The sequence below is a fragment of the Aptenodytes patagonicus genome, chromosome 20, assembly GCF_965638725.1.
Source record: "Aptenodytes patagonicus chromosome 20, bAptPat1.pri.cur, whole genome shotgun sequence".
NCBI lineage: Eukaryota > Metazoa > Chordata > Aves > Sphenisciformes > Spheniscidae > Aptenodytes > Aptenodytes patagonicus.
In genome coordinates this window covers 1,345,017-1,370,937 of record NC_134968.1, presented here as the reverse complement: position 1 = coordinate 1,370,937, position 25,921 = coordinate 1,345,017, and the positions used below count along the sequence as shown (strand labels likewise).

The window sequence follows — 25,921 nt, the reverse complement described above, 5'->3', positions numbered from 1 at the left end:
TGTGCGGGTGGGGACGGGGACAGCGGGGTGGTGCGGGGGACGTGGCCCCGCGGTATGGGAACGCGGCTCCCCTCGCTGTGCCAGCCCGCCGAGGTGCCCGCGGCCATGCCGGCCCTGGCTCCGCTCTCTGCCGCAGTGGATGAAAAATCGATAGCGCAAACGGATTCAGCCACGCGGGTGCTGGAGCTCCCGCTGGAGCCGTTCATCACTGCTCGGTGAGGGGCCGGCAGCACCGCGGCGGGAGCACCGTGGCTCGGGGACGTCTCCGCTGGCCCTGGGACACCCAGGACACCCAGCCGGGGCAGCAACAGCAGCACGGGGAGGCCGAGGGGCCAGCGGGGCCCCGTCCCCCCCACTCCTGCACACATGTGCCCGTGTCCCCTTGCTCCCGCACACACGTGCCGTGCCCACAGGGCTGGGCAATGCCCGGCCGTGCCGCGGGCAGCCCCCAGTGTGCGTGTCCGGCTGCACACCCGCCCGCATGTGCGCGGCGGGGGCCCGGTGTCCCCTCAGCGGTGTCCCCGGTGCCCTGGCCACCTCCCTGTCCTCCCTTGCACTCTCCTTACATAAGCGGCCACGTGGCGGGCACGGCCCCCTCCCGCCGCGCCATCACTGCCGGCACCCAGATTCCATCTGACAGCCCCTTTCCGCTCGGCTGCGCTCCTGCCGGGCACTGGGGCCGGGGGTGCGGGACAGGACCCCACACGACCCTGCCGCACCGGCACAGGGCCCCATGCAGGGTGAGGGCTATGGGGCCTCAGCGGGACGGGGACACCGGAGATGCAGCCCTGCACCGCCCACCCCTCCCTTCCGCGCCCCGGCACCCCGCTGTCCTGCCTGCTCCGTTGCCTGTGCCCTGCCAGACCTCGGCACCCCGACGCCGTGGGACAGGCTGGGCCCTGCAGCCGGGCAGCACCCAGCCAGCAGCGGGTTTGGCCCCACGGGCAGCCCCACGGCAGGGTAGTGCGAGGTGCCCGGCGGCCGCCCCAGTGGGCCGTGGAGGGGGCGGTGGGCTAGCCGCCGCGCACATCTGGGAGTGATTTGGCACATTCCTCTGGGCTGAGCACATGCCGGCGGCTGGGCCTCGCCGCGGCCGGCAGCCCCGGCGTGTTGGGGAGGGGGCCGGCGGCCCTGCCAGGCTGTGGGTGCTCAGGCCTCGCTGCCCGCGCCTGGCCCGGGGTGTCCCGCCTCGCTGAGCACACAGGGGAAACTGAGGCGCAGGAGTGCGGCTCAGAGTGGCCCGGTGGGCACCCAGCCCTCCTGGCATGGGTGCCACGGGGCCTGACAGGCGCCCAGGGGCCTGGGCAGCGCAGGGGGCCAGTGCACCCCCCCCACGGGTGTGTGCTGAGGCTGCCCAGACTCCTCACACGTGTGTCTTCCCAGGGCAGCTCCCGCCCTGCTGCCCCCCGGCCCTTGTGCCGTGGGGCCGGGCTGTGCCGGCGGGTGCGGGGTTCCCGGGTGCCGCTTCTGGCCTCCCCCTCCGCAGGGGACGGCAGGGCCTGGCTCCCCTCCTGCCTCAGTTTCCCCCGGCAGCTGCGTGCAGGTGAGGAGCAGCAGAGCTGGGGGTCTGCTCAGCCCTGCCCCGTGCTCACCCTGGCTCTGGGTGGCCCTGGGAGCATCGCTGCGGGGGGCCGGCCCCCCTCCCCTGCCCTGTCCGACCCAGCCCGGGGCGTGGGGCTCCTGCACGGCCCAGTCCCTGCGTGGGGCTGTGCCAGGGCTGCCTCAGCGCTGCAGTTCTCCTTTTTCTTCCCTTTTTCACAGCAAAGTTGCTTTAAGCCCTCGCGTGCCCTCGGTGGGCTCCGGGTGGGCGGCCCAGTGCGGTGTGGGGGACACGAGGGGTGCTGGGGCCGTCACCGGGACCCGGGGTGGGGGCAGCTGGGGGGGGGGGGCGAGGGCGCTGCCGATACAGCAGAGCGGTTGATAGGAGCCTGTGTCCGTGTCCGTGTCCCCGGGGTCAGTGGCCCAGCTGGGGGGAGGCAGGCAGCCAAGGAAGCCCCCCCCCCCCCCGGGTGCGGGCACTCCGCAGCCCCAGGGGGCCGTGGGTGGCCCACAACCCTGCCCCTCTGAGCCTGGGGGCAGCTCGGGGATCCCCCACTCTGGCCCCCCGGGGTGGCCCAGGGAACCCCCCGGCCCTACTCCCCCCCCCCCCCCGCCCCATCCCGCTTTGACCCACACCCCGCCCCGGGGTCCCCGAGTGGTCCCAGCTCTGCCCCTCCACCCCCGCATCCCGCGGGCAACACCTCCCCTCCCCCCAGTTTTCCCTCATTCCCTGGGTGCCCCCTGCCCTCTCCCCCCCCCCCCCCCCAAGGTGGGGAGGGCCACGATATCCCTTCCCCTGCCCCCCCACCCCCCCGGGCACCCCCTCAGCTCCTTGTGTCACCCTTGAACCCGGGGGGGGAGGGGGGGTGGAGAGGAAAGAAGGGCAACGAGGCTGCGGTTGCGCGGCCCCTTTAAGAGCCCCCCCCCCTCCCCTCCGCGCGGCGCGCGCACCCACTTTCTCCCCTTCCGCCTTCTGGAGACTTCAAAGAGTTACAATGTAGCGCCGGCCCCGCCCTCGCCCCGCCCCTCCCGCCAATGGGGCGCCGCCTCCGGCGGCGCCCCATTGGCGGGAGGGGCGGGGCGAGGGCGGGGCCGGCGGGAGGGGCGGGGCGTCCTCCCTCGCCCCCCCCCCCCCCCGCCCTCCGCCGCCGCCGCCGCCGCCGCCGCCCCGCCCGGCCCGGCCCGGCCCAGCCCCGGGTAAAGTTTCCCCGCGAGCACATGACTCGCAATGGCCGCGGCCGCCGCTCGTTAAGCCCCCCCCACCCCACCACCCCCCGTCCGCCCCCTTCTTCCCCCCCCCCCGACCCCCCCCCCCCCACCCCAACCCCCCCCCTTTTCCCCAGGCCGGGTCGCCCCGTGCCGCCATGCAACCGCCACCGGGAGCTTCCCGGTTCTAAGGATCTCGGTGTGAAGCTTCCGTGATCAGGTAACGAGTGGGCCCGTGCTCACCCGTGGTGGGGAGGGAAGGCTCTTGTCGCGGTCCCGGTACCGCCTCCCCGGTGCTGGGGTTGGGGGGGGGGGGGGGGGGATCCGCTGCGGTGGGACCCGGCGCGTCGTGCCGGTGGGAGGGGTCGCCGCGTTCGCGGGGGTGCAAGGACCGGGTGAGGGTGGTGGGTGCCGTCCCACCGGGGACATCCCCCCCCCCCCCCCCCCCCGCCCTCCGGTGGGTCGGGGTGGTGGGGTGTCCCCGCCCCGGGAGGGGCTGCTGGAGGTCCTGCCCCGGGAGGGGTGTCTTGGGGGTCTCGGGGCGGTGGGGGGGGGGCCCCCCCCAGGGAGGCGGCGCTGGGGATCCCCCTCCGGTAAGGGGGGATCCTGGGGATCCCCCTCGCTCCGTCTCGGTGGTGTGGTCCCCGCGGGGGTGGGGGTGGGGGGTGTGAGGGCCCCCGCCCGTCTGAGGCTGCCGTGAGCTCCGGAGGGGCAGCGTTGCCCCCCGCCCCCGTTCCGGATCGTGGCTTCGCCCCCGGGCTTGGCGGTGCCGGGACCCCCCCCGGTCACCGGTGCTGGGGTTCCCCCTCCCGGGACCGGCTGGCTGGGCGCTCCCGAGCGGCAGCGCTGCCCCCCCCCCCCCCCCCCCCCTCCGGTGAGGGCTCGGGGTACCCCCGGCGCGGGGGGCTGCGGTCCCCCACCGCCCCGGGGGGGGCGGGGGGCTGGGGCACCGCCACGGAGCGCGGTGCGGGGGGTGCCCCCCCCCCGGGAGAGCCGCCTCCCCCCCCTCCCCGGGCCGCCGGTGCGCGCAGCCACGTCCCCCCCCCCTCGGCGCGTGCGGGCGGGGGGGGGGGGGGAAGCCGGGGCCGCTTCCCCTTTTTGGGGTGCGGGGGACCGGGGCGCAGACGGCGGGGCCCGGCGGGTGAGCGGGGCCGGGAGCGCGGGGGCCGGCGGGGGCCGGGGCCGGGGTCCGGGGGGCGGGAGCGGCGTCTGCGCCGTTTCCTGGCCGGCGGGCGGAGGAAGCCATCGCTCTCCGCGGCTGACAGGGCGCTGGCGCGGCGGCGGGGCTGGGGGGGCCGGGCGGGGGGCGCCGGCCGCCGCCTCCTCCGCCGCAGCAGATGCCCGGGGGCGGTGGAGCCCCCGCGGGCTCCTGGTAGCGGAGGTCGGGGGTGGGGGGGGCTGCCCCGCAGGGTGCTCCCCGGGCCGCGGCACCGTGGGTGGGGGGAGGCCCCCGGGGCCGGGCAGCAGCGCCCCAGGTCGGGGGGGGGGGGGGCGACGGGACCGGGGCCGAGCTCCTCCCCCCCGCCCGCTGGAGCCAGGGTGTCCCCTAAATCTGTGCCTCTGACCTTTGACCTCGTTGGGCGGCGGGGGCCGTCCCGCAGCCCGGCGGGTGCTGGGACACACACGGGTGCTTCCCCGCGGTGCCCCACGCCCGTCCCCACCGCAGGGACGGCCATCCCGCTCCGGGGTGCCGGGCAGGCGCCAGCCGGCGGCTCTGGGTGCGGTGCCCTGACCGCTGGCCTCTGTGCCGGGATTAGCGGGTGACGGCTCGGTGGCTTAGCGGCCCCGCAGCCGCCGCTCCTGGGCCATATGTCACCCGTGGGCCCCGCGCCCTGCCCTTGGGGGTGACCTTGCTGTGGTGCGGGGACACGCGTGGCCCCGTGGGTGTTTGCACCAGGGACGCTGGTGGGTGCCCGGCCCTTTCATCCACCGCCCCGCTTGCAGCCCCCCCCAGGTGACACGGCCACCACCAGCGGGTGCCGGGACAGCGGGGAGGAGGGCAGGGCCCTGTGCCCCATCCCACACTGCCCGGTGCCTGCGGGCACCCCGTCCCAGCCGGGACTCCCGGCTTCGCCCGGCTGTCCTTGCACACCCGCCGTGTCCCTGGCGCTCAGTGCTCGTGCCGAGAGCAGCGTCGCGGCCACCGAGCCTGGGGAGGGCCTGTGCCACTGCCTGCCCTGCGGCGCTGGGATTCACCAGCTCCACGGCTCCGGCTCTATTTATAACCAGGAGGCTCTGGCGTGTCGACGTGCCACACTCGGCTGTGCCGGCCGCGGGCAGAGCGTGCCCTGGGCCACCCGCCCTGACAAGGCCCAGGCCCTGTGCTGAGGCCAGTGCTGCCAGCCTGGGGGCTGGCTGGGCTCTGGTGTCCCCTGGCCTTTTTTAGGGTTCTGCTGTGGCACTTCGGGGGGGGCCCTTGGCTGGCGGAGGTGTGGGGCCCTTGCAGCGCGTGCCCAGGGACCCCTGGCACCCACAGGCACCCCATGCTGTTGCACACCCCTGTGCCACAGGGCACCCGGTGGCAGTGCCAGCCCCGGGGCTAGGGGGAAGGGCTGCGGTGCTGGCAGGCGCGGGGGGCTGCGATCATATCTGTGGTGACACATGTGCTGATTACGGAAAATGGGTTAATCTCCCTGCGGCTGGAAGCGGCTTAGCGGGGGTGGCTCGTGGCAGGGCCCGGCGAGGGGCTGCGTGCGCCCGCCCCGGCCTCCGCGATCCCCGGCTGAGCCACGGCTGCCAGGCCGTGACAGGGGACATGGCACTGCCACACACCTGCATGCCCTCCCGCAGCCGGCCCGGTCGTGGCGTGGTGGGTTGCGGTGCCTGCAGCCCAGGGCGGTTTGGCCCCCCCAGGTACGCCAGGTCCCAGCCTGGCCTGGCTTGATCCCAGCCGCCTGAAGCCTGCCCGGGCTGGGCGCACGGTGCCACCAAATCCCGGTGTCCGGGGGTGCCGCGCGGCTGCCTGCCCGCTGGGTCCACCCACGCCAGCCCCGGGCACCATGTCCCGAGCGGCTCCATGCCGCGGGCTGGCGGCGCAGCCAGCTGCACTTGTCTGCCGGCTGTCGCCGAGCCAGAAAGGGCTGTCTGGGGCCGCGCTGTTCCCGGCACGCCGTTCCCAGGGCGCCGGCTGCGTGCCGCATCCAGGGCTAAAAGCAACCAGGGGCTGCTGCGAGCGGCTGCCGTGGTGCAATCCCGCCGCTTCCCAGGAGCCTGTGGGGAACCGGGATGGGGCACCCCGGGACCACAACTCCCCCCCCGGCAGCGGGCAGGGCTGTGGGAGCTGCGGTTCTCTGGGCTCATGCTGAGGGTTGGGGCTGCACCGCAGGGTGGGGGCCAGGCTGGGTCCAGGGGTGCCCCCTCCGTGGGCAGGCAGCGCCGGGGTGTGGGTGAGGGTCCCCAGGTGCTGCGGGGCTGTTCTGTGGTGTGAGGGGGCTGGTAGGTAGGGCTGGCCCGGGCACCGCTGGGCCTTTGGGGCTGAGCCGGGCTGGCTCGCTCCTTCCAGGATCCAGCGAGCTGGCACCACGGGGCAGCTGGGCCGGGGCAGTGCTGGTGCCGGTGGTGGCGTGGCACAGCCGTGCCCATCCTGGGGGCCGTGGCGGGGGCTGGGGCACCTGTTCCCACAGAAGAATGGCAAGTCTGGCAGCGGGTGCGGGAGGTGTAACCGGAGCGGCGCGTTCCCCGCGTAACTGGAGCCGGCCCGGCCGCGACAGGTGGAATTTCAGTTTGTGACTCCCACCCGGCAGCGGGACGTGGGGGTGCTGGGGTGAGGACCCACACTGCGGGGCTGGTGGCTGCTCCCTGGGGGTGCCTGTGTGCCCCCACAGGGTGGGGAGGCCAGTATGGACACCGTCCCCACCAGCCAGCGCGGGATCCCTGGCCCCGTGTCCATGCTGGTGGAAGCCGGGGCGGCCGGGTGTGCGTTGCTGCTGGCCCGCAGGGTGCCAGGGCATGGGGACACCGGGGCTACCCAGGGACCCGCGATGGGGCTGAGCAAGCCCCTGGGTGCACCGCCGGTCCTTGCGAGCAGCATGTGAGTCTTGGGGTCCGCAGCGGCCCCAGCACTCCCAGATCCCCTTGAATGGGGGCTGTGGGTAGCCCTGGCTCCGGCGTACGCTGCCTGTGCTGAGCGTGTGCCGCCGGCTCTGGCCCTGCCGCCGGGCTGGGGCATGATTCACGCCTGCCCGGGGACGTGAGAAACGTGACGGTGACTCACGGCCGAGATGCTTCGGGGATACAGGGAGGGGGTCTCGCTCGGCAGCCCTGCCGGGGGGCACCTCACGCCCCCTGCGTGGCACTGGCTGGCCGGGGAGGAGCCAGGGGGGCCGGCAGCGGTGGGGGGCGGCCAGGCCCTTGGCCTCGCATGTGAGGCTGCCTGGGCCGGGCGCTGACAGCAGCGAGGAAACCGCAGGCTGCGACCGCACAGCGGCTCCACGGATGCTTCCTGCCCTGTCTGGGAGGCTGCCAGCGGAGCGGGGCCACCCTGCTCCCCCCGCACTGCGGGGCACGGCACCTCTGCCCACGCGCCGTGGGGCGGCCTGGCACTGGGGTGTCCCCGTGACCTGTCCCGGTCCCCCCCGTCCCCTCCCCCGAATGGGGGACGGGGACAGCAGCCACCCCTGCCGGATTTGGGAAGCAGAGCGGGCTGGCAGGGGGCTGGGGCAGCGGGCTCTGGGGTGGCAGCAGGGGCGGGGCAGGGGACCGGGGTGGCAGGGGAGCAGGGTGACAGGATCTGGGGTGGCAGGGGGGCCGTGGCAGCGGGGCCGGGGCTGAACTGAAACCTGGCCGCCTGGGAATCGAGAGTGGCGAGGGGAAGCTGCGGCCAGGAGCGCGGTGCCCGCAGGCATGGCAGGAAGGGCTCGGTCGCTGTCCGCCAGGCACCCCAGAGCAGCCCCAGCCCTGCTTGCCCCTGCGGTGCCGGGGGGGGGGACGACAGGGCGGTGCCCCTGCTTGCCGGCGTGTCACATCCGGGTGCTGGTGCTGCCATCGCCGTGTGCCCCGGCAGGAAGCGCGGCTGGGTTTGGTGGGTTGACATGGGCACCAGGGCCGGGGGTGCTGCCTGCACTGGGGTGTTCAGGGTGCCCATGGGGTGGGATGGGGGGTGCTGCCCGGCCCCCTCGGCAGGCAGGGCTGGGGGCGGCCGCTGGGGAGGTGGGTGTCGCGATGCCACTGTCCCGGTGCAATCCCTGTCGCTCTGTGGTTAGTGTTGGCCGTGCCAGGCACAGGGGAGCAGGATGCGGCCCTGCCTGGGTGTGAGCAGTGAATCCAGCCTGGGGGTCACAGCTGGGGGCTGCATTTTCAGAAGGGGTCTCTTGTGGGGGTTGTGCCAGCGCTGCCTGGCCTATCCGGGTGTGTGGGGTGGGTTTCGTGCCCCGGTTTGGGGTCACGGGTGGCTTGGGCAGCCATGGTCCCCCCAGCCGCACTGCTGCTGGCCCTGGGAATGGCTCCGGTCTGCGTGTCTGTGCGTCCGTCCGCTCCCAGGGGCCGCCCCCGGCCTGGGCGGGAGGTTCCTCGTGGCTGGGATTTGGCCCGGGCCCCGCGGCCGTGTTTTCCGCGGGGCTGGAACGAGGCACTGGATTCCAGGAAGCTCCGGGCCCCATCCAGCTCCTGCCGGGGACTGGAGTAAAAGGCGCCGGGGAGGGCGAGCGCGGGCCCCCGCCGAGGGGCTGCACGGCCCCCAGCCCCACGTGCTGGCCTGGGGTGCTCTGGGAGCCGGGCCTGGCCAGCACACCCAGGACCCCCAGTTGGGACGCCCAGGACCCCCAGTTGGGACACCCAGGACCCCCCTTGGTCAGGGAGCAGCCGTGTGCCGGAGTCCGTGCTGGCACAGGGGCCCGTCGGGGCATCTCTGGGCTGCAGCTCCTTCTGCCCACGGGAGTGGGGCTGGCCGGGCTTCCCGGACCCTCCTGGCCGTTGCTGGTCCTGAAGGGGCCGGGGGGCCGGCAGCTGCCTGCTGGGTTCAGGGTGCGTGGTGGCCGGGTCGACGGTGCTGGCCTCGCTCGGTCCCAGGCCGGCGGTATGCGGGGGGGGGGGGTGGGGGGGGAGGCAGGGGCGGGTTGAGTAATTGGGCCCCGGCGCGGCTGGCGTGGTGCCCAGCGAGCACTTGGCACCGGCAAACATAAACAGTTCTTCCCGCGCCTCCCTCCCCTCTGCTCCCCCCAGCCGGCACGGCTCGGGGGCCACGGCCTGGCTGGGGGGGCCACGGGCAGCCCCCCACACCGGGGGGCCGGGGTCCCTGCGGTGCCATGTGGGGACCCCGGTGCGAGGGCCGTCCCCTTCCCGGGGCTGAGCCGCGGCCGCTGTGCCCAGGCGGATGCTGACCCAGTGTCCGGCACCGTGCCCCGGCGGTGCCTGTGGGAATCCGGCACGTGCTGCAGCGCCCGGCGGGGCACCCTGTGCCAGCGGTGGGGGACGTGACCCCCACCCTAGCCGCCCCTGGGTGCACACCCCGGGGGCAGCTGGACCGTGGGTCTCCCCATGGGTGCTGTAGTGGGTCCCCACGGGTGGGGGGCAGCACCGGGGCTGTGGGTGCTGGTGTGAGCTGGGAGGATGGGGGTCCTGCCTCCAGTGGGTGCACCCAGCTGGGTGCTGGGGGGGGGGGGGGGGGCGGGCAGGGCCGTGCCCGTCCCGGCCCCTCCCCAGCGCCTCGCCGGGCGGCCCAGCCTTGTTCCTCTGGATCCTTTTCCGCCTCCGCGGGGCCGGGAGCCAGCACTCTCGGCAAATAAACAGCCCCCGCCGGGCCCCGCGCCAGGGCTTAAATAAACAGCCAGCCCGGGATTGTGAAAGCCCCGTGCCCCCCTTCCCACCGCCGCCCCCTGGCCTGGCCTGGGCCACGGGGTCTGTGTCCCACTAGGCTGGTGTGGGAGCTGCCGGCCCGGCCCGACACACGGCACGGGGCGGGGGCTGCACCCCGACAGGCAGAGCCCAGCCCTGCGGCGGGCGGCCAAGCTGAATCCCTGGGCGCCGGTCCCAGGGGGATGAGCCCCTTCCAGCCCCGGGGCCGGGTGGCTGAGCCCCCTCATGCTCGGTGCAGGCATGGGGGGAGAAGAGCCAGCGGGGGCACGTGACCGTGACAGCAGAGCTGGGCTGGAGCGGAGCCGCTGTCCTCAGGAGACCCTGGTGTGCCTGTCCCCCCCCCACGGCTGCCTTGCAGCACCCCAGGCTGGGGCAAGGGGTGCTGCCCCCCTGGGACCCCCCATGCACCCCTCCTCCCGGGCCAGGCCTGGGGGAGCAGGTTTGGGGCCATCACGTGGCCCCTGGCCCGAGGGGGTGCCCTGTGGGGCTGCAGTGTCCCCACGCCATCCCCCTGTCCGCTGCCCCCTTGCCCGCTAAGCCAGGATTAGCGACCTGCGCCTGCCGGGCCCCACTGGTCGCGGTGTTGTTAATCAGGGGGATTGTCATTAATCTTGCGGGGAACGCTGGGCCCGGCCGGCTGCGCCCTCCTGGGGCTGGGAGGGGATGCGGCCCCTGGAAGGTCTGGGGAAACTGAGGCACAGCTGGTGGATGCCACACTGGGGTGGGGGCCGGGCATCCCAGCCCCTCCGCTAACCCCCCCCTCTCTGCTCCCCCCGCAGTGTCGCAGGAGCCAGCGCCGCCAGCGAGGACAGCCGCCAGGCAGCGGGTCGCCCGCGGGCCCCATGCTCTGCTCGGCCCCCGCGCCCCGCGCCTGAGAGTCCCCCCTGCGCCGGAGACCCCCGCCATGGCCAGCAACAGCAGCTCCTGCCCCACGCCTGGAGGGGGGCACCTCAACGGCTACCCCGTGCCCCCCTACGCCTTCTTCTTCCCCCACATGCTGGGGGGGCTCTCGCCACCCAGCACACTGGCCGGCATCCAGCACCAGCTGCCCGTCAGCGGATACAGCACCCCCTCGCCCGCCAGTGAGTACCGTAGCCTCGCGGGGGGCATGGTGGGAATCCTGGTGCCGGGGGGGCATACGGGGACCCCTCTGTGCCGGGGTCTGTCCCCAGTGTGGGACGCGGGTGCCGACCCCAGGCTGCTGCTCCCGGCACCAGTACGTAACCTGCCCCGGGGCAGTGGCACCGGTGAGGGGGTGTCCCTGCTCCCAGCCACCGTGTCGCCCGCCCGTGGGGAGCTGTGTTTGGGGGGCACCGGCTCCTTGTCTGGTGGGAGGTGAGCGCTGGGTGCGTCCCCGTTAGCGCTGCTGCTGAGGAAACTGAGGCACGGAGCGGGCAGCGGCACCCGGAGGGGTGTGTGCGAGTTAATTGCTGCTGTGTGGCTGCCTTCGTTAATGGCTGTGTTTATACCCCGGCTGTTAACGGCCCAGCTGGCCCTGGTTAGGGGCTGTTGGCTGTCACGGTCCCCGGCACCCACCGCGGCCAGGCTGGGAGACGGGGGGCTCAGCGGTGGCAGAGAGACGGGGAAGCCAGTGCCGTGCTGCGTCCCCACGGCGGCTCTTTGTTTGCCGGCGGCGCGGGGGCCGCTGTGGGGGAGGCGATGAAGGCAATCATCGCGTCTGCTCCTGATTCAATTTCCCCCTGACAGGGTCGTCCATCACGGCCCCGGTAATCACCGCCCCGCCGCGCCGGCAGCTGGGAGCCACGGGAGGTGGGCTCCCGGCCGGGGTCCTCCCTGCACCGTCGCCCCAGCCCTGGGCTCATGGCGTGCCTCAGTTTCCCTGGACCCTCGCTGGGTGCCATGGGGCGGCTGCCGGACTCCTTCAGATCCCCGGCACCGCTGCAGATGGGCGCCCTTGCCTGTTCCCGTGCCGTGCTGGCATGGGTGCCCTGCGGCGCCCACCGTCGGGGAGGCCCCCGTGGGTCAGGGTGTGGCGGGACCCCCCCCCCCCGGCCCATCCCTGGCCCCGGGGAATGGTGCAGGCCCGGGCAGGGCCGGCCCCGGGCACTGTCCCCCGCCGGAGCCGCCCCGGCGGTGGTGGGACCCAGTGGGACCAGTTCAGCGACTGGGTGGCGGCGGGTGGGGCCCCTCCCCCGCACTGGCTCTGGGGCCGATCCCGTACGGGCGTTGTGGGAACAGGCTGGGGGGGGGGGGCGCCTGTCTCCGCCCCCTCCCCCCCCCCCCCCCCCCGGCTTCCCTGACGCTGGGGATGGGGGCCACGGGCAGGGGGCTGGGCAGGGCTGGAGGGTGCCCTGGGGCTGATGGCAGCCAGGTGGACCGTGCCTCAGTTTCCCCCTGGCCTTCCCTGTTGGAGTGCCCAGGGGGATGCAAGGGGTGTCTGCCCCCCCCCCCCCCCCCCCCCCCGCACCCGTACAGCCTGGTGGGTGCCCTGTTTGTGTAGGTCCTGCAGTATTTGGTGTGTGCCTGGGTGGGATGACCCCGCTCTCCCTCCTAGTGGCGGGGCTGGCAGGGAACCGCCAGAGTCTCTGTCCCGGCTGGGGGGGGCCTGGGGCTGGGGGGCCATGGAGGGGCCCAGTGCAGCCACCCCCTCCTCATGCATGTCCGGCCCCACCGCTGGCCCCGCCACCGGCCCGCCCTCGCCAGATGTGCTGCTGCTGCGCGGCCCCGGGGCCGATCTGGCTGGTCCCTCCTGGGGGTGCAGATGCCCCCCACCCCGGGGTTTGGCCAGGCGCCCTGCCAGGGCCGTGGGTGTTGGGATGGGGATCCGGTGGCGTTGGGGCTGCAGGGGAGCCACCAGTGCCGGATCAGGCCCCCCGAGGTGCTGCATGCTTTGCCCCCAGCGTGGGGAAATGGGATCGGCCGTATCCTGTGCGTGGTGCTGGGGGCTGCCCCGCTCGCCCCAGGCGCGGGTGCAGAGGGGGCCCATTGCACCCCTTGGCCCGAGTCGGGTGTCCCTGGGTGCCCTGGGAGCCACCGTCCTGGCTGGGGCCAGACGCGCGTGCCAGGGCCCTTCGTGCCGTGAGTCGAGAGCGCCGGGCAAAGGGGAAGTGAGCGGAGGTGCCAGGCATGGCCCTGGGGACGCCCGGCACGGCCCCCCCGGCACGCCTCCCCCCCTGGCACAAGTGCTGCGGCTTCCCTTGTGGGGCGGGGACAGGAGCCCCTGCCCCACGCTGGGCCCCGATGCGGGGGCACCCTGGGGCGGGCAAGGGACGGTGGCGAGGGGCACCCGGGATGGGTGTGGGGCCTCTCCACGCTCAGAGCCGCGTGTGGGCACGTGTGCACTCGCACGGTGGGTGTGCATGTGTGTGCCTGTGTGTGCACGCTGCGGGGGGGTGAGGGTGGGGGTGCGTGCACAGCCCGTGCAAGGGGGTGTGCACATCCATGTGCGTGTGGAGCTGGCTGCGTGTGTGCGCGTGTCCGTGGCGCCGTGCGCGTGCGCTGCTGGCTGTGCCCGTGCGTGTGTGTGCACGCCTGTGTGCGCACAGCTGGGGCTGCGGGGGTTGTGCGTGCGTGTAGCGAGCGTGCGCAGGGCTGAGCGACGGTGTGTGGGGAGCGCGTGTGTGCGTGCGCGGGTGTGCTCAGTGCCCAGCCCGCTGCGCGTTTGCCCGTTCCTGCACAACTGTGTCTGCCCACCGCCGCACGCGGTGCGGAGCCACCCGTGTCCCCGTGCCAGGTGTGTGCATGCGTGTCGGTGTGTGTGGGGGTGCCAGGGCTTGTGCCTGTGCCCTCGTCCCTGTCCCCAGGGCCTCCCGCCGCAGTGCCTGGCTGTCCCCGGGGGTCCCCTCCCCTCGCCCAGTGCTGGCCCACGGAGGATCTCGGGGGGACCATGAGGGATTCCCGCCCGCCACCCCGCGAGGGGCTCCCTGGACTGCCGCCCCCACCGGACCCTCCCTCCGCCCTGATTCCCAGGCTGCGGGAAATGGGACCCCGGCGCGGCCCCCTCCCCCTGCAGCCAGGCCCCCCCCGGCCCCGCTCTCGGCTGCCGGGACGGGGGGCCCCGCGGCCGGGCCTGGCCTGTCACCCTACCCGTTGGCTCCAGTTTCCTCTGCGCCGCAGCCGCTCCCCCGCAGCGCCCCGTAATTAATTAATTTTTAAAAATTAATGAGCAAAACGTGCTCCCTGCAGGCCGGGGGCCGCGGGCGGGGGGCGGTGGGGGCTGGGGGGGGCCTCTGCTCGGGGCAGGGGCCAGGGAGCCCCTGCGGGGTGCGGTGCTGGGGACCCCCCGGCCCCCCCATCCCCGCCTGGGGAAGATTGATGAGGCCGGGCTGGGCGCTGGGCCCCCGCGCCTGGGAAAGCCCATTACGGCGGAGGTTTTCTATCACTGTCACGGGGGCCGGGGGGGAGGAATTTGCCGTGCTCAAAAGCCGCTGAAGGGGATAAATGGGGTCTTTTGAAGTGGGCGGGCGGGAGGGGGGCTGCGGGGCCCCGAGGTGCCGGCGTGGAGATGGGGGGAAGGGGCCGGGCCAGGCACCCTGTACCCCGGGCTGGGATGGGTGGGTTTGTGTGGGGGTCCTGAGTGTCCCTGCCCACGTCCTGTTGTCTGCCGGGGCTGTGACCCTGCACTCCTGAAGCTGCCCGCTCTGGGCACAGCAGGGTCCCCCGTGGTGTCCCCCGTGGTGTCCCCACGGGCTTTGTGGCCGGGTCTCCATCGTGCTCGTGGGGGCATCTTGTGTTCCCCAGAGCATCGGCCGCCCCCGTGAGTGGGGCCAGGAGGAAGCGGGGCCAGGGGGTGCTGCTGAGGGGGAACCCCATTCTGGTGTCTCCAGGCTGCTGGTGGGGCGGTGGGACGTGGCGGTGGACGCATGGCGGGGCATCCCCCTCGTGCCGTGGGGCTGCGTGCGGGGCGCTCCCCTCATCCAGTTCCTCTTGGCTTCTGCATTAAGGCTTTGGGGTTTTTTTTTAATCTCTGTTTCTTCCTGTCGCCGCCAGCGCAGGACGGGAAGCGCTGCCCGACGGGGCGGCCGCCGGCGTGTGTGCATGGCACGGCTGTGCCGTGGCTGAGCCGTGCGGTGCCACCGGCCCGCGTCCCCTCCGTCGCAGCCACATTCTTTCCAGCGCTGGTAAATGAGTCAAAGCAGACATTTGTCATGTTCGCTGCAGGAAGTTGGAGGAGCGCTGGGCTTTTGTTCAGAAACCTGCTGGCTAAGCAAAGCCTTTGCCTTTCTATTATTATTTAAACAGGCGCTGCTGATCTGCTCTGCACAGACACACACGCACACACACATATATGCACACACACATGCACACACACCTCCCGGTCTTTTTCTTATTCTTTTTTGTTTTTCTCCCCTTTCCCCCTCCTCTCTTGGGGGGGGGGGACGGACAGGTTGCAATAAAAGCAGGGCGGCCCTGGCTGCTCACTTTGGGGCCGGGATGGGGGGCTGCCGGCGCGTGCGGGGCCGGGGCGCGTGGGCGTGCAGAGTGCGGCCGTGCCGGCGGGAGGGTGCCCTCAGCACTGGGGGTGTGTGTGTGTGCATACTGCCATGCGTGCACGCGCGCATGCACAGCTGCTCATGCATGCTCCCTGCTTGCTGCGTGTGGCCATGCAGGGCTGGCATGTGCAGCAGCGCCCGCATCCTCCCATCAGCGTCCGGCTGCGCACACGCGTGTGCTCCTCCTGCCCCTTGCCCACGGCAGGACCCGGCCGGAGGTTCGGATGGGCCCTGCAGCATCCTGGGCTCTCCCTGTAAGGACACCCGTGCGGGGGGGGCAGCGCGGGGCCGGGACGGAGCAGCCCCCGGGGTGGCAGAGGCTGCATGCCTGCCGTGGAGGGGACCGGGGCTGGGCCCCGCGGGGTGGCTGTGGCAGCGGTGCAGGGAAGCGAGGGTGGGTGGGTGAGACCGTGCGGCGGGGAGGTTACCGGCGCGGCGGGGAAGTGGCACCGCCGGGGGCCCGTCCTGCCAGCCCAGCCTGTGGCCACCGTCCTTGGTGTGGGTCCATCCCTGTTTGGGTGCGGGCAGTGGGGCTGAGCCGGCCGTGCCACGTGGGGTGATGCCCGTGTCTGCAGGCAGTGCCGTCATCGCTTGGGCAGCCCCGGGAGGGGCCCTGGGCTTGGGGTGTCACCTCCCGTGGGGACCTGTGAGCGTGGGCAGGGGAGGGGAGAGCGTGTGGTGCTCTGTCCCACATGGGCCACACGCAAACACATGTGTGTGCAGTGGGGGTGCGCGCACACACACACAGTGGGGACACGCACGCACACGCATGTGCAGGCGTATGTGTGCACACGCTCAGCTGCGCCTGTGGTTGGTGGGGACACTGTGTCACACGCATGTATGCGTGTGCAGGAGGAATGCACACACACGTATGTGCACACAGGCTGCCCCGTGCACTGCGGGAATGTGCGTGCACACACACGCACACACACACACACCCACACACCCACCCCCCCCCATGCAGCGGTGCACCGGGGGCACACGTGGGCCCCTCTGCAGTGGGAACACGGACATGCACGTACCCCGTTATGCGTCGGGAACACGCATGCACCCGCATGCACACACGCGTGTGCACGCACATGTGCGCGCGCGCGCGCACAGACACACACCGGCCCCCCCCCCCGTGCGGTGGCACCCGCACCCCCGGGGGGCGGCCGGGGGTCAGGGCGAGGTGAGCCCTTCCCAGCCGGGTTCACCCGCAGTTCACCCGCATCCCATTAGGCAAATGAGCCGCGGCCCCGGGCAGCCCCCGGCCCCGGGCAGCCCCGGCCCCGCCGTGCGCCCCCCCCCCCGCCCCCGGCCCGCTCCCGCGTGGCGCCGGCCCTGCGCGTCCGCGTCCCCCCCGCGCGGCCGTGGCCGGTGCCGGCCGTCCCGGGGAGGGGAGGAGGCGGCGGCGGGCGGCGGGGGAGGACGGCGGCGGCCGGCGGCCCCGCGGCGCGGAGCGGGTTAAGGCTGTGGGGAGGCGGCTGGTGTCGGGAGGGACCGGGGCTGCCGGAGCCGCAGAGCCGGCGGGGCTGCGCCTTCCTCCCCTCCCCCTCCTCCTCCCCCTCCTCCGCCTCCCGCCGCCGCCGCCGCCGCCTGCCCGGGCGCGGAGCGGAGCGGCGGGGCCCCGCTCCCCGGCTGAGCCGCGGCGGGGCCATGGCAGCGCGGCGCGGGGCGCCCCGGGGGCCCGGCTGCCGCGGGGGGGGGCGCTGACCGCCCGGGGCCGCCCCCGCCGCCGGACCGGGGGAGCCGCCCCCGCGGCCCCGGGCCATGTACGAGGGCGCGGCGGTGGCGGGGCTGCCCCCCGGCCCCTTCCTCCGGATGGATTTCTACGGGCCGGGCCGGGGCTGCCTGCTGCCGGAGCGCGGCCCCCCCGCGCCCCGCGGGGCCCCCCGCCGCCCCCCGCCCTGGAGCAGCTCCGGCCGCTGTAGGTACCTGCGCCCCGGGGGCGGCCGGGCCCCTCACCGCCGCCTCGGGCCGGTGCTGGAGCCCGCCCGGGCGGGAAGAGCGGCCTCAAACCGCGCTCTGATCCGGGCGGCGGCGGGGGAGGGGGGGGGCTGCGGGGATGGGTGCGGGCTGCTGGGTGCAGCGATGGGTGCTGGGCGCAGGGGTGGGTGCGGGAATGGGTGCTGGGTGCGGGGATGGGTGCTGGGGGCTTGGCCGTGGGCGGGGGGGGGGGGGGGGGGGGGGGGGGCTGAGCAGGGTGCTGGGTGCTGATTCCAGCGGGGTGCCGGGCTCCTCAGCCCCCGGCCCAGCGCCCTCCCCGCCGGCTCCATCGCCGGGCCGAGCTCTGCGCAGATGCCGCCGGCTCAGCCATAAACAACCCTTGTCCTACTTCGGCGAGAGCTGGGACGGCCGGGCCGGGGCTGAGCCCGGCGAGGCGGGGGCCGGGGCCCGGCGGGGCACCCCTTGCACCTCTCACACCCCTTGCACCCCTTCCTGCGAGCGGGGGCCGCGGCAGCCCCGGCTCCGCTGGGAGTTTCGGTCCCTCCTGATAAGGGCTCCGACAAAATCCCATTAACTACAGAGCCGCTGCGCCTGCTGCTGCTGCTGCACAGGCGGAGGGGATGCGCCAGCGTGGGGGCCCCCCCCCCCACGCCGTGGCCCCACCGGGGATCGGGGTGTCCCCCTGGGTCAGGGTGTCCTGGGTGCTGATGTGGGGCCTGGCCAGTCCCGCTGGCAGGATCCTGCCCTGTGTGTCCCTGGGGGGGGTGTCGGTCATAGCCCGGTGCCCCCCGTGGGTCCCCCGCCGTCCTTGGGGAAGGGCAGCCCCGTGCTCTGTGCAGACATGGGGTGCGGAGGGCGTGCGGGCACCTCCGTGCCGGGGCGAGCAGCAGGCAGTGGGAGCAGGCAGGGGCACGGACAGCGCACCCTGTGCTGCCGGCCGGCCTGGGGGCTGCCACCCCGCGGGGGACACGGGGCCCCACTGTGCTTTGTGCCCACCGTGCAGGGGCGAGGGTGGTGCGGGGGGAGAGTGGGGCCGGGGCAGGCTGGAGGGGGTCCCACGCCCCTCCCCAGCGGGCGGCCGGCCGGCCTGGCCCGGCGCCCAGGGGCCTTGGGCAGCGATAACAGCCCAGGGAAAGTCCTGCCGGGCTCCGTAGGACTTTCACCCTGATAAGGGCTGCAGGGCTCTCCCGTGGGGTGCAGCGGGGCCAGGGGGGCTGCCTCATCCCTGGGGGCCCGGTGAGCCCCTGTCCCTGCCATCGGTTCGCCCTTCCCATGGCGATGCCCGGTGCGGTGCCTGTGGCCGTCGCTGAGCGGGGGGGTGTGCAGCCATGGCCCCCGCGGTCTCGCTCCCCCCCATTGTCTCGGGGCCGCTCGACCTTTCTGCTGGCATCGGGCGCGAGCGCGGCGTGAGGGGCCTTTGTCTGCAGCTGGGGACGGCGTGGGGCTGCCACGGGGGCTCCCACCACCTCTGCGGGGGGGGGGTGCTGCCTTCAGAGCCCCGGAGCAGGCAGGGCCTGGCAGGGGCCGTGTGTCCCAGGCTCCAGTGCCATCCCCTTAGCACAGGCCCCCCCCCCCCCCCCGCCCCCGATCCCTGGGGCTGTGCTGTCCTGAGTGGGGTGGCTGGGGGCCATCATCCCCCCCCCGTACACCCAAGTCCTGCAGGAGAGGGGCCTCCTGGCCAGAGCCCCCTCCCCGTGGACTGCAGCTCTGGGTGGACGTGTGGCCACCGTGCCGCGCGGGGCCCCTGCCCAGGCCAGGGCACTTCCGGGCTCTGGTCATGGTGACCGTGACCCGCTGGGCGCGTGGGTGGCGGGTGCTGGCGGGACTCCCTGGCAGGGTGCCCCGCTCCCTACATCATGCCGAGGTGCTGTATCTCCCCGGCCCAGGGGTGCCAGCACATGGCACGGCTCGGTGGTGCTGGTGTCGGAGATGCCGTGCCTCGGTTTCCCCCGAGACAGCTGTGGCTGCGGCTGGGCTGTGCCCGGCGGGGCGGGTCCCGAGGTGCTGGCTGCTGGCCCAGTGCCGGCGCTGCCCTGCCCGGCGGGACACCGTCTCACTGGCGCGGGGGGAAGAGCTGCTCTTTGGGGTGTGGGGAGCGTGCCCGCCGCTGCAACGGTGCCAGGGGATGCTGCCATGACACAGCTGGGGAAACTGAGGCACAAAGCGGTTCCCGATGGTGGCGGCGGTGCTTGCAAGGAGCCCACTGAGGCGGTGGGCATCCCGTGCCCATGTGGGACCACATCCTGCCAGGGTGTTTGTGGGGTGCTGGGGGTGGTCTCAGGGGGTATGTGGGGTTGGGTTGTGCATGAGCACCGCCCCACTGGGCACGGGGTGGCCCTGCCATCGCCTTGCGTTAGCCATGCTCCGTCACCCTGGGCCGGCTGGTGGCGCGCAGCCAGTGCAGTGCTGTGGCACAGCGTGGCGGTGCGGCAGATACGTGAGTCGGGGTGGTGGGGGGCCCTGGCACTGGCAGAGAGCAGGACCCCTTGGTCTGCTGGGCAGGATGCCCGGTGGGGACCAGGCGGGGTGGTGGTGGTGCCTGGTGGGCTGAGCACTGTGCCTGGCGCCACGTAGGCAGGACCAGGCACCCCACAGCCCAAGGCACCCTGTGGTTTGGGGCTCCCAGCGCCGTTGCGGCCCCAGGACCCTCCTTTCCCCACCCCTCGCTCCCACAGAGGCGCAGGAATTTGGGGCACGTGGGATCCTCATCTGCAGGAAAGCCCTGGGCGGGCGCCCACCCTCCTGCCGGGCGCGCCGGGCCCCGCGGTGCGGGCGTGGGGCTGTCCCGCCTGGCACGGCACTGCCTGCCAGATTGGGCCCTGCGGCGAGCGCCGGCGGAGCCCCGCTGCGGCCCCCAGCCGGGCTTTGCTCCCCATGCCCCTGCTCCGTAGGCCTGGGTCCCATCCCCAGCTCCGACCCGGGACCGGTGGCCGGTTGTTGGCGGGGGTGGTGGCAGCCCGGCCTCTTGGGTCCCCCCGGGCCCTGGCACATGGTGTGGCCCCGCGGGCGCTTTCCCACGCCGGGGCGGGTTGCCGGGTGTCGGGGCGCCCTGGGGTCCATTGGCGCGGGCAGGAAGCGGCCGGCGGGGCCGCAGGCGGGGGCGGCGCGTTCGCCCGGGGATGCTGGCGGAGCCGCAGCATCTGGTCTGCAGCTGGGCTCCGCTTCCTCCGAAAGGGGGGGGGGGGGGAGGCAGGACGCCTGGGTCCCTCCTGCTCCAGGAGGAGATGGGGCTGGGGGAGGGGAGGGAGCCCGGACGCCTGGGTCCCCGGTGTCCCCAGCCAGCCCCTCCTGCACACCCAGGCCCGCGGGAGCAGGGGAGGTTTGCACCCATCCTGCCTGCTCAGCACCTTTGGGTGCTGTTCTGTGCCCTCCCATTGTCCTGCAGGGGCGCGAGGGGCACCCCGGCCTGATGCCACCGCGAGGGGCTCCTGGGGAGCTGACCAGGCAGGCGGCTGTGCCCGTGGCCCCATCCCCTCCCCGGTGGCACCGCGGTCCCTTGGCCGGTGGCTGCGGTGGCAGGGGATTCCTGCGGGGACACCGGTGCGGGGGTAGCCGGGTCCCCTCCCCCCCTCCACACCCAGCACATCAAAATCTTGTCAAATCTGCATTTTGTGAGTGCAGCTCTCCACGAGGAAGTTCTTAAATTATATAAAAGAGGCGATAAATTATAGACGACGTTCGCTCAGTCACTTTAATGGCTCCGCTCCCTCGAGTGGCAGCGGTGATTTATTCAGTGCCGCCCGGGAAGCGCTGCCCGGCTCGCTCGCCTCCGCGCCCCGCACACTCACCTCCCACCCTGCACGCTTGCCTCTGCGCCCTGCACGTTCGGGTCCTGCCCTGCACGCCTGCATTCTCTGCCCTGCACGCCTGCCTCTACGCCTGGCACACTCGCCTCTGCACCCTTCATGCTCGCCTCTGTGCCCTGCACGCTCGCCTCCTTGCCAGCACGCTCACCCGTCCCTGTTGTGCTGGGGGACAGCATCGTGGGTGCCTTTGTCCCCGTTGTCCCCCCCCCCGTCCCTGGGCCCATGACCTTCGGCGAGTGGCCGGTGGCACAGCCAGGATGGGGGGACACCCCCCCCCCCCAACCCCTCATCCATCATCCCCCCCCAAGCCCCACCTCCCTGGCAGGACCCAGGGTGGACCTCGGCCCGAGGGGTGGGCGCAGGGTGGGTGCCCCTCGTGGGGCCTCTTCATGCGCTGGCCTCAGGGGCGAAGCGGGCGCCGGGGCCCTTTTCAGGGGCCCTTTTCGGGGCGCAGGGGCCGGCGGGGCGGGCCCGGGCTCCCCCGCCGGCCCGGCCTTTAATATCCTGTTTGACTGGTTCACTTGGCTCCGCTGCAGAAAAACATTCGCAAACATCCCGGAGGAGCCGGGGAGCGCTTAACCCCTGCCTGGCTGTGCCCCACGCCAGGAGCTGGCACCCCGGCTGCACCGTGACCCCCCTGCGGTTGGGGCTGCGCTGGGGCGGGGGACGGGGCTTGTCCTGGGGGGCTTGGGCACCTCCCGGGTGGTCCTGGGGGGCAGTGGGGGACAGGGGTGGTCCTGGGTGGCAGGAGGGAGTGGGCACGTCCCACGGGATTTTGGGGTGCAGGAGCGGGGCAGACACGTCCCACGAGGTTTTTGGGGTGCAGGGGGCAGTGGCTGCGTCCCCTGTGCTGGCGGGGCCGTTGCAGCACGTGGTGGCCGGGGGCTGCCTGTCGCGGGGACGAGGGCAGCGCTGCCCTCGGGGACGTCCCTCGCCGAGGTCCCGTGGGGCCCTGGCTGGGTGCCGCTGTGCCTTCAGCTCTGGGGTGGTGGGCGCAGCGGGTGGCCCCCCCCCCAACCATGCACGTGTGTGTGCCTGCATGTGCAAGTGAGTGTGCGGCACCGGCCCGCCACCCCCCACCCCACCCCCCCCCCCCACCCCCCCCCAGGCCGGGACTGCACCGTGCCAGCCCCGCAGAGGCCATCAGCGCCGCCCGTGCGGGGGGCTCCTGGGATCCCAGCTTTTTTCTTTTTTCTTTTTTTTTTTTTTGTCTGCCTGAATTCCACATCGTCTCCGTGGCCTGGAAATGTCAAGTTGCATCTTCCCAGCCCACATCCTCTTCCCCACCGGCCCCGCGTGGCCGGGGAGGGCCAGGGTGGCCAGTGCAGGGGGGCCGGTGGGACCACCAGACCTGGGGGCTGGCCCTGGCGCTGTCGGGGGGGGGGGGGGGGGCACGGGACGGGGGTGTCCCCATAGGGCCAGCCTTGCCTGGGGGTCTCCGTGCCCTGAGTGTCGCCACCTTCCCTGCAGCCGTCGAGACGCAGAGCACCAGCTCGGAGGAGATCGTGCCCAGCCCGCCCTCGCCCCCGCCCCTGCCCCGCATCTACAAGCCCTGCTTCGTCTGCCAGGACAAGTCCTCGGGGTACCACTACGGGGTGAGCGCCTGCGAGGGCTGCAAGGTGAGAGCTGCCAGCGCCCCGCGCCGGGGCCACCATCCCCACGGGTCCCCGGGGTCCCCGGGCCAGGCTCTGACTAGGGCGTGCGGGGTCCCCAGGGCTTCTTCCGCCGCAGCATCCAGAAGAACATGGTGTACACGTGCCACCGGGACAAGAACTGCATCATCAACAAGGTGACGCGCAACCGGTGCCAGTACTGCCGCCTCCAGAAGTGCTTCGAAGTCGGCATGTCCAAGGAGTGTGAGTGCGGGCAGGGACAGGGATGGGGACGGGGTCGGGGACGGGGTCGGGGACAGGGGTGATGGGGACACCCTGCCTGGGTGCAGCTGAGGGGGGGGTGTCCAGGCACGGTGGGCCATCCCGGCAGCCCCCACCGTGTGCGAGGCCCTGGGGGAGATGGGGGGGCCCCCTGGGTTTGTGTCACAGCCCGGCCGTTGCCCAGGCAACGCGTGATTGATGATGTCAGAGATAAATGACGCTGATGAGGCCTCCTGGCGTCTGCGTGCCAGTTGTCATGGTGCCCGGCTGTACCCCCCGCACGGCGCAGCATCACCGGGGGTGGGTGACTGGGGGTGATGGCTGCTGGGGCGCAGCTGCCTCCCCGAGCACCCGGCAGTGCTGCCCCATCTGCCTGCCCCCGTGGGGCCCGTCATACCCAGGAGGGGGCTGGCGGGTGCTGGGGGGGGGCCGGGTGCCGCGGGGGGGGGGTGTTCAGCATTCCAGGGGCTGCAGCTCACCCTGCACCTATGGGGGGTCCTGGCCCCCCCCCCCCCCCCCCGGCCCACAGAGGCTGATCCCTGAGGGGTGCGGGGCCGGGGCTGCGCCCGGCTGCTCCCTCCCCAGCTGCCGCCTCGAGGGCATCCGCACGCTCCCATGATGAGCGCGGTGGCTCAGCTGCCATTTTCTCTCCCTGGTGTTTTTCTCCGCTGTATCGGCTTTGCGGAGCAGAGCTGAGCACTGTCCCCATGGCCAGGGGTGTGGTCCCCCCCCTCCACGGGTGCGGTGTCACCCCTAATTGCCTCCTAATGACTTGGGGGCTTGCTTAAAGGAAAGCTGTGCAGGGTGGCCCCGCTGACCATTTGTCACTGCGCCTGATCCCGTCACTGGCGGCGGGTCCTCATCCTGCCCTGGGAGAAGGGCAGGGGGGCCCAGAAGGGCCCCCCAGGCGGGGGCTGGGTGGCAGCGGGGCCGGGTGACGCTGACCCTGCCATCCCTGCAGCCGTCCGCAACGACCGGAACAAGAAGAAGAAGGACGTGCCCAAGCCGGAGTGTTCGGAGAGCTACATCATCACGCCCGAGGTGGAGGAGCTCATCGAGAAGGTGCGCAAAGCCCACCAGGAGACCTTCCCCGCCCTCTGCCAGCTTGGCAAATACACTACGGTGAGTGTTGGGGGGGGTCCGGGGGGGCTGGGGAGCATGGCAGCCTCCCCCCGTGCCCTCACCCCCAGCCTCCCGCTGCAGAACAACAGCTCAGAGCAGCGGGTCTCCCTGGACATCGACCTGTGGGACAAGTTCAGCGAGTTGTCCACCAAGTGCATCATCAAGACGGTGGAGTTTGCCAAGCAGCTCCCCGGCTTCACCACGCTCACCATCGCTGACCAGATCACCCTCCTCAAAGCCGCCTGCCTCGACATCCTGGTGAGAGCGGGGACTGGGACGGGGACGGGGACCGGGACGGGGATGGGGAGGGGACACCAGGCTGAGCTCTCTGCCCTCGCCCCCCCGCCCCAGATCCTGCGGATCTGCACGCGCTACACGCCGGAGCAGGACACCATGACCTTCTCAGACGGGCTGACGCTGAACCGCACGCAGATGCACAACGCTGGCTTCGGGCCCCTCACCGACCTGGTCTTCGCCTTCGCCAACCAGCTGCTGCCGCTGGAGATGGACGACGCCGAGACAGGGCTGCTCAGTGCCATCTGCCTCATCTGCGGAGGTGGGTGCTGGGGGGGGGGGTGTGTGTGCAGGCAACCTACCCAGCTCCCCGGCGGACCCTCAGTGCCTGCCCGGCTGTCCTCCCCAAATGACTGACCAAGAAGACCCCAAATGGTGCCCTTTGCCGCGGCACAGCCGTCCCGGTGACCCCCTCGGGGCCCCGTACAGGGAGCTGGGCCGTATCCGTGCCCACGGTGGGCAAGGGGGAATGACAGGACGTGTGCTGACCTCCCGTAACCACTGTTGTCCCTCCCCGCAGACCGCCAGGATCTGGAGCAGCCCGACAAAGTGGACAAGCTGCAGGAGCCGCTGCTGGAGGCGCTGAAGATCTATGTGAGGAAGAGGAGGCCCAACAAGCCCCACATGTTCCCCAAGATGCTCATGAAGATCACAGATCTCCGCAGCATCAGCGCCAAGGGTGAGCGCTGGGGAGGGGGCGGCCGCCCTCCTGCGGCTCCATGTGCCGGGGGAGCATCCCCTGGGCTCGGCATCATCGGGGGGGGGTTGGGGGGGGGTTGGTCGTCCAGGTCGCTCATCCTTCCCCAGGGCACAGCATCCTCTGGAGGGGATGAGGGAGGGAATACCCACAGCACTGCATCCTCAAGGGACGCTGGGGACATGGCCATGTCCCTTGTCCTCGGCACCCAGGGAGGAGCAGAGCCGGGGTTGCTGGTTTGGGGGTGCCGATTTGGGGGTGCCAGCAGTGCCCTGCCCCGCTGACTGCGACCCTTCCTGCAGGCGCCGAGCGGGTGATCACGCTGAAGATGGAGATCCCGGGGTCGATGCCGCCCCTCATCCAGGAGATGCTGGAGAACTCGGAGGGCATGGACACGCTGGGGGGGCAGCCGGGCGGCCCCCGCGCGGGCAGCCTGGGGCCCCCCCCGGGCAGCTGCAGCCCCAGCCTTTCGCCCAGCTCCAACCGCAGCAGCCCGGCCACGCACTCGCCGTGACCCGCGCCTGGCGCGCACCAGGACAGAGCCCGGCATGCCGGCACGTGGGGGGGGACCCTGCGCCTCGGCCCTGGCTGCAGCCCCCCTGGGGCGGACTCCTCGGCAGCCCCCCGCCGGCGCAGCCCTGGGAACCCCACTGCCGGAGCGGACCCCGCGGGGAGCCCCGCAGACCCCGGCCCCCCCTCCCCAGCCCTGGGCGAAGCGCGTTGGTTGAGTCACATTTCAGGGGCGCGGGGGCCCTCGGCCGCATCCCCGGGGACGCCCCGGCCCGACCAGCACCAGCACACATGGGATCGCGACCACCGAGCCACCCCCACCCCCCCCCCCCGGCCGTCCGGCGGGGAGGACCCAGCCAGACCCCACACGCCGAGGAAGCAGAGTCATTTAAAAGAGAAAAGAAAGCAAAGTATATATATATAAATATCTATAAATATCTATAAATACGTTTTAAAACCTTTGTAAAAGTTTGGAGGGGTTTTTAGGCCTGTGCAGGTGGAGGGGGCACGGCGGGCGCTGCCGGGGGGTGGGGGGGGTGGGGCACACAATTTATTATTATTAAATTTTTTTTTTGTTGTTGTTGTTGAGATTTTAGTGGTTTTAGAGTCGGGGGGCACCGGGCAGGCCCTGCCCCGGCCCCCCCCCCGGCGGGGTGGGGGCTGCAGGGGCGTGCGGTGGTGCCAGCCCTGACCTCGCGG

General features: G+C 72.8%; 1 protein-coding gene across 2 annotated transcripts; it reads left to right on the top strand.

Annotated features, from left to right (window-relative positions):
* Positions 1–2,881: 2,881 nt before the first annotated feature.
* On the top strand, positions 2,882–25,362 carry RARA (retinoic acid receptor alpha). 2 transcript variants are annotated; one of them, XM_076356800.1, is made up of 9 exons: positions 2,882–2,965; positions 10,317–10,619; positions 22,196–22,344; positions 22,440–22,581; positions 23,561–23,721; positions 23,803–23,979; positions 24,073–24,277; positions 24,536–24,694; positions 25,015–25,362. In XM_076356800.1, the coding sequence occupies exons 2-9, from the start codon at positions 10,442–10,444 to the stop codon at positions 25,224–25,226; spliced, it is 1,383 nt and encodes a 460-aa protein (XP_076212915.1). In that variant the 5' UTR covers positions 2,882–2,965; positions 10,317–10,441; the 3' UTR covers positions 25,227–25,362. The 2 variants fall into 2 exon arrangements, with proteins under 2 accessions (XP_076212915.1, XP_076212917.1); XM_076356802.1 differs by lacking the exons at positions 2,882–2,965; positions 10,317–10,619 and adding an exon at positions 16,728–16,899.
* Positions 25,363–25,921: the final 559 nt, after the last annotated feature.

What these genes read in the sequence shown, in the direction of transcription:
- RARA (XM_076356800.1), top strand. Translation starts at nt 10,442, where the DNA reads ATGGCCAGCAACAGCAGCTCCTGCCCCACGCCTGGAGGGGGGCACCTC. An exon ending in CAGCACCCCCTCGCCCGCCA is followed by an intron (nt 10,620 to 22,195) that starts GTGAGTACCGTA and finishes CCTTCCCTGCAG; the next exon opens with CCGTCGAGACGCAGAGCACC. An exon ending in CCGCAGCATCAGCGCCAAGG is followed by an intron (nt 24,695 to 25,014) that starts GTGAGCGCTGGG and finishes CCCTTCCTGCAG; the next exon opens with GCGCCGAGCGGGTGATCACG.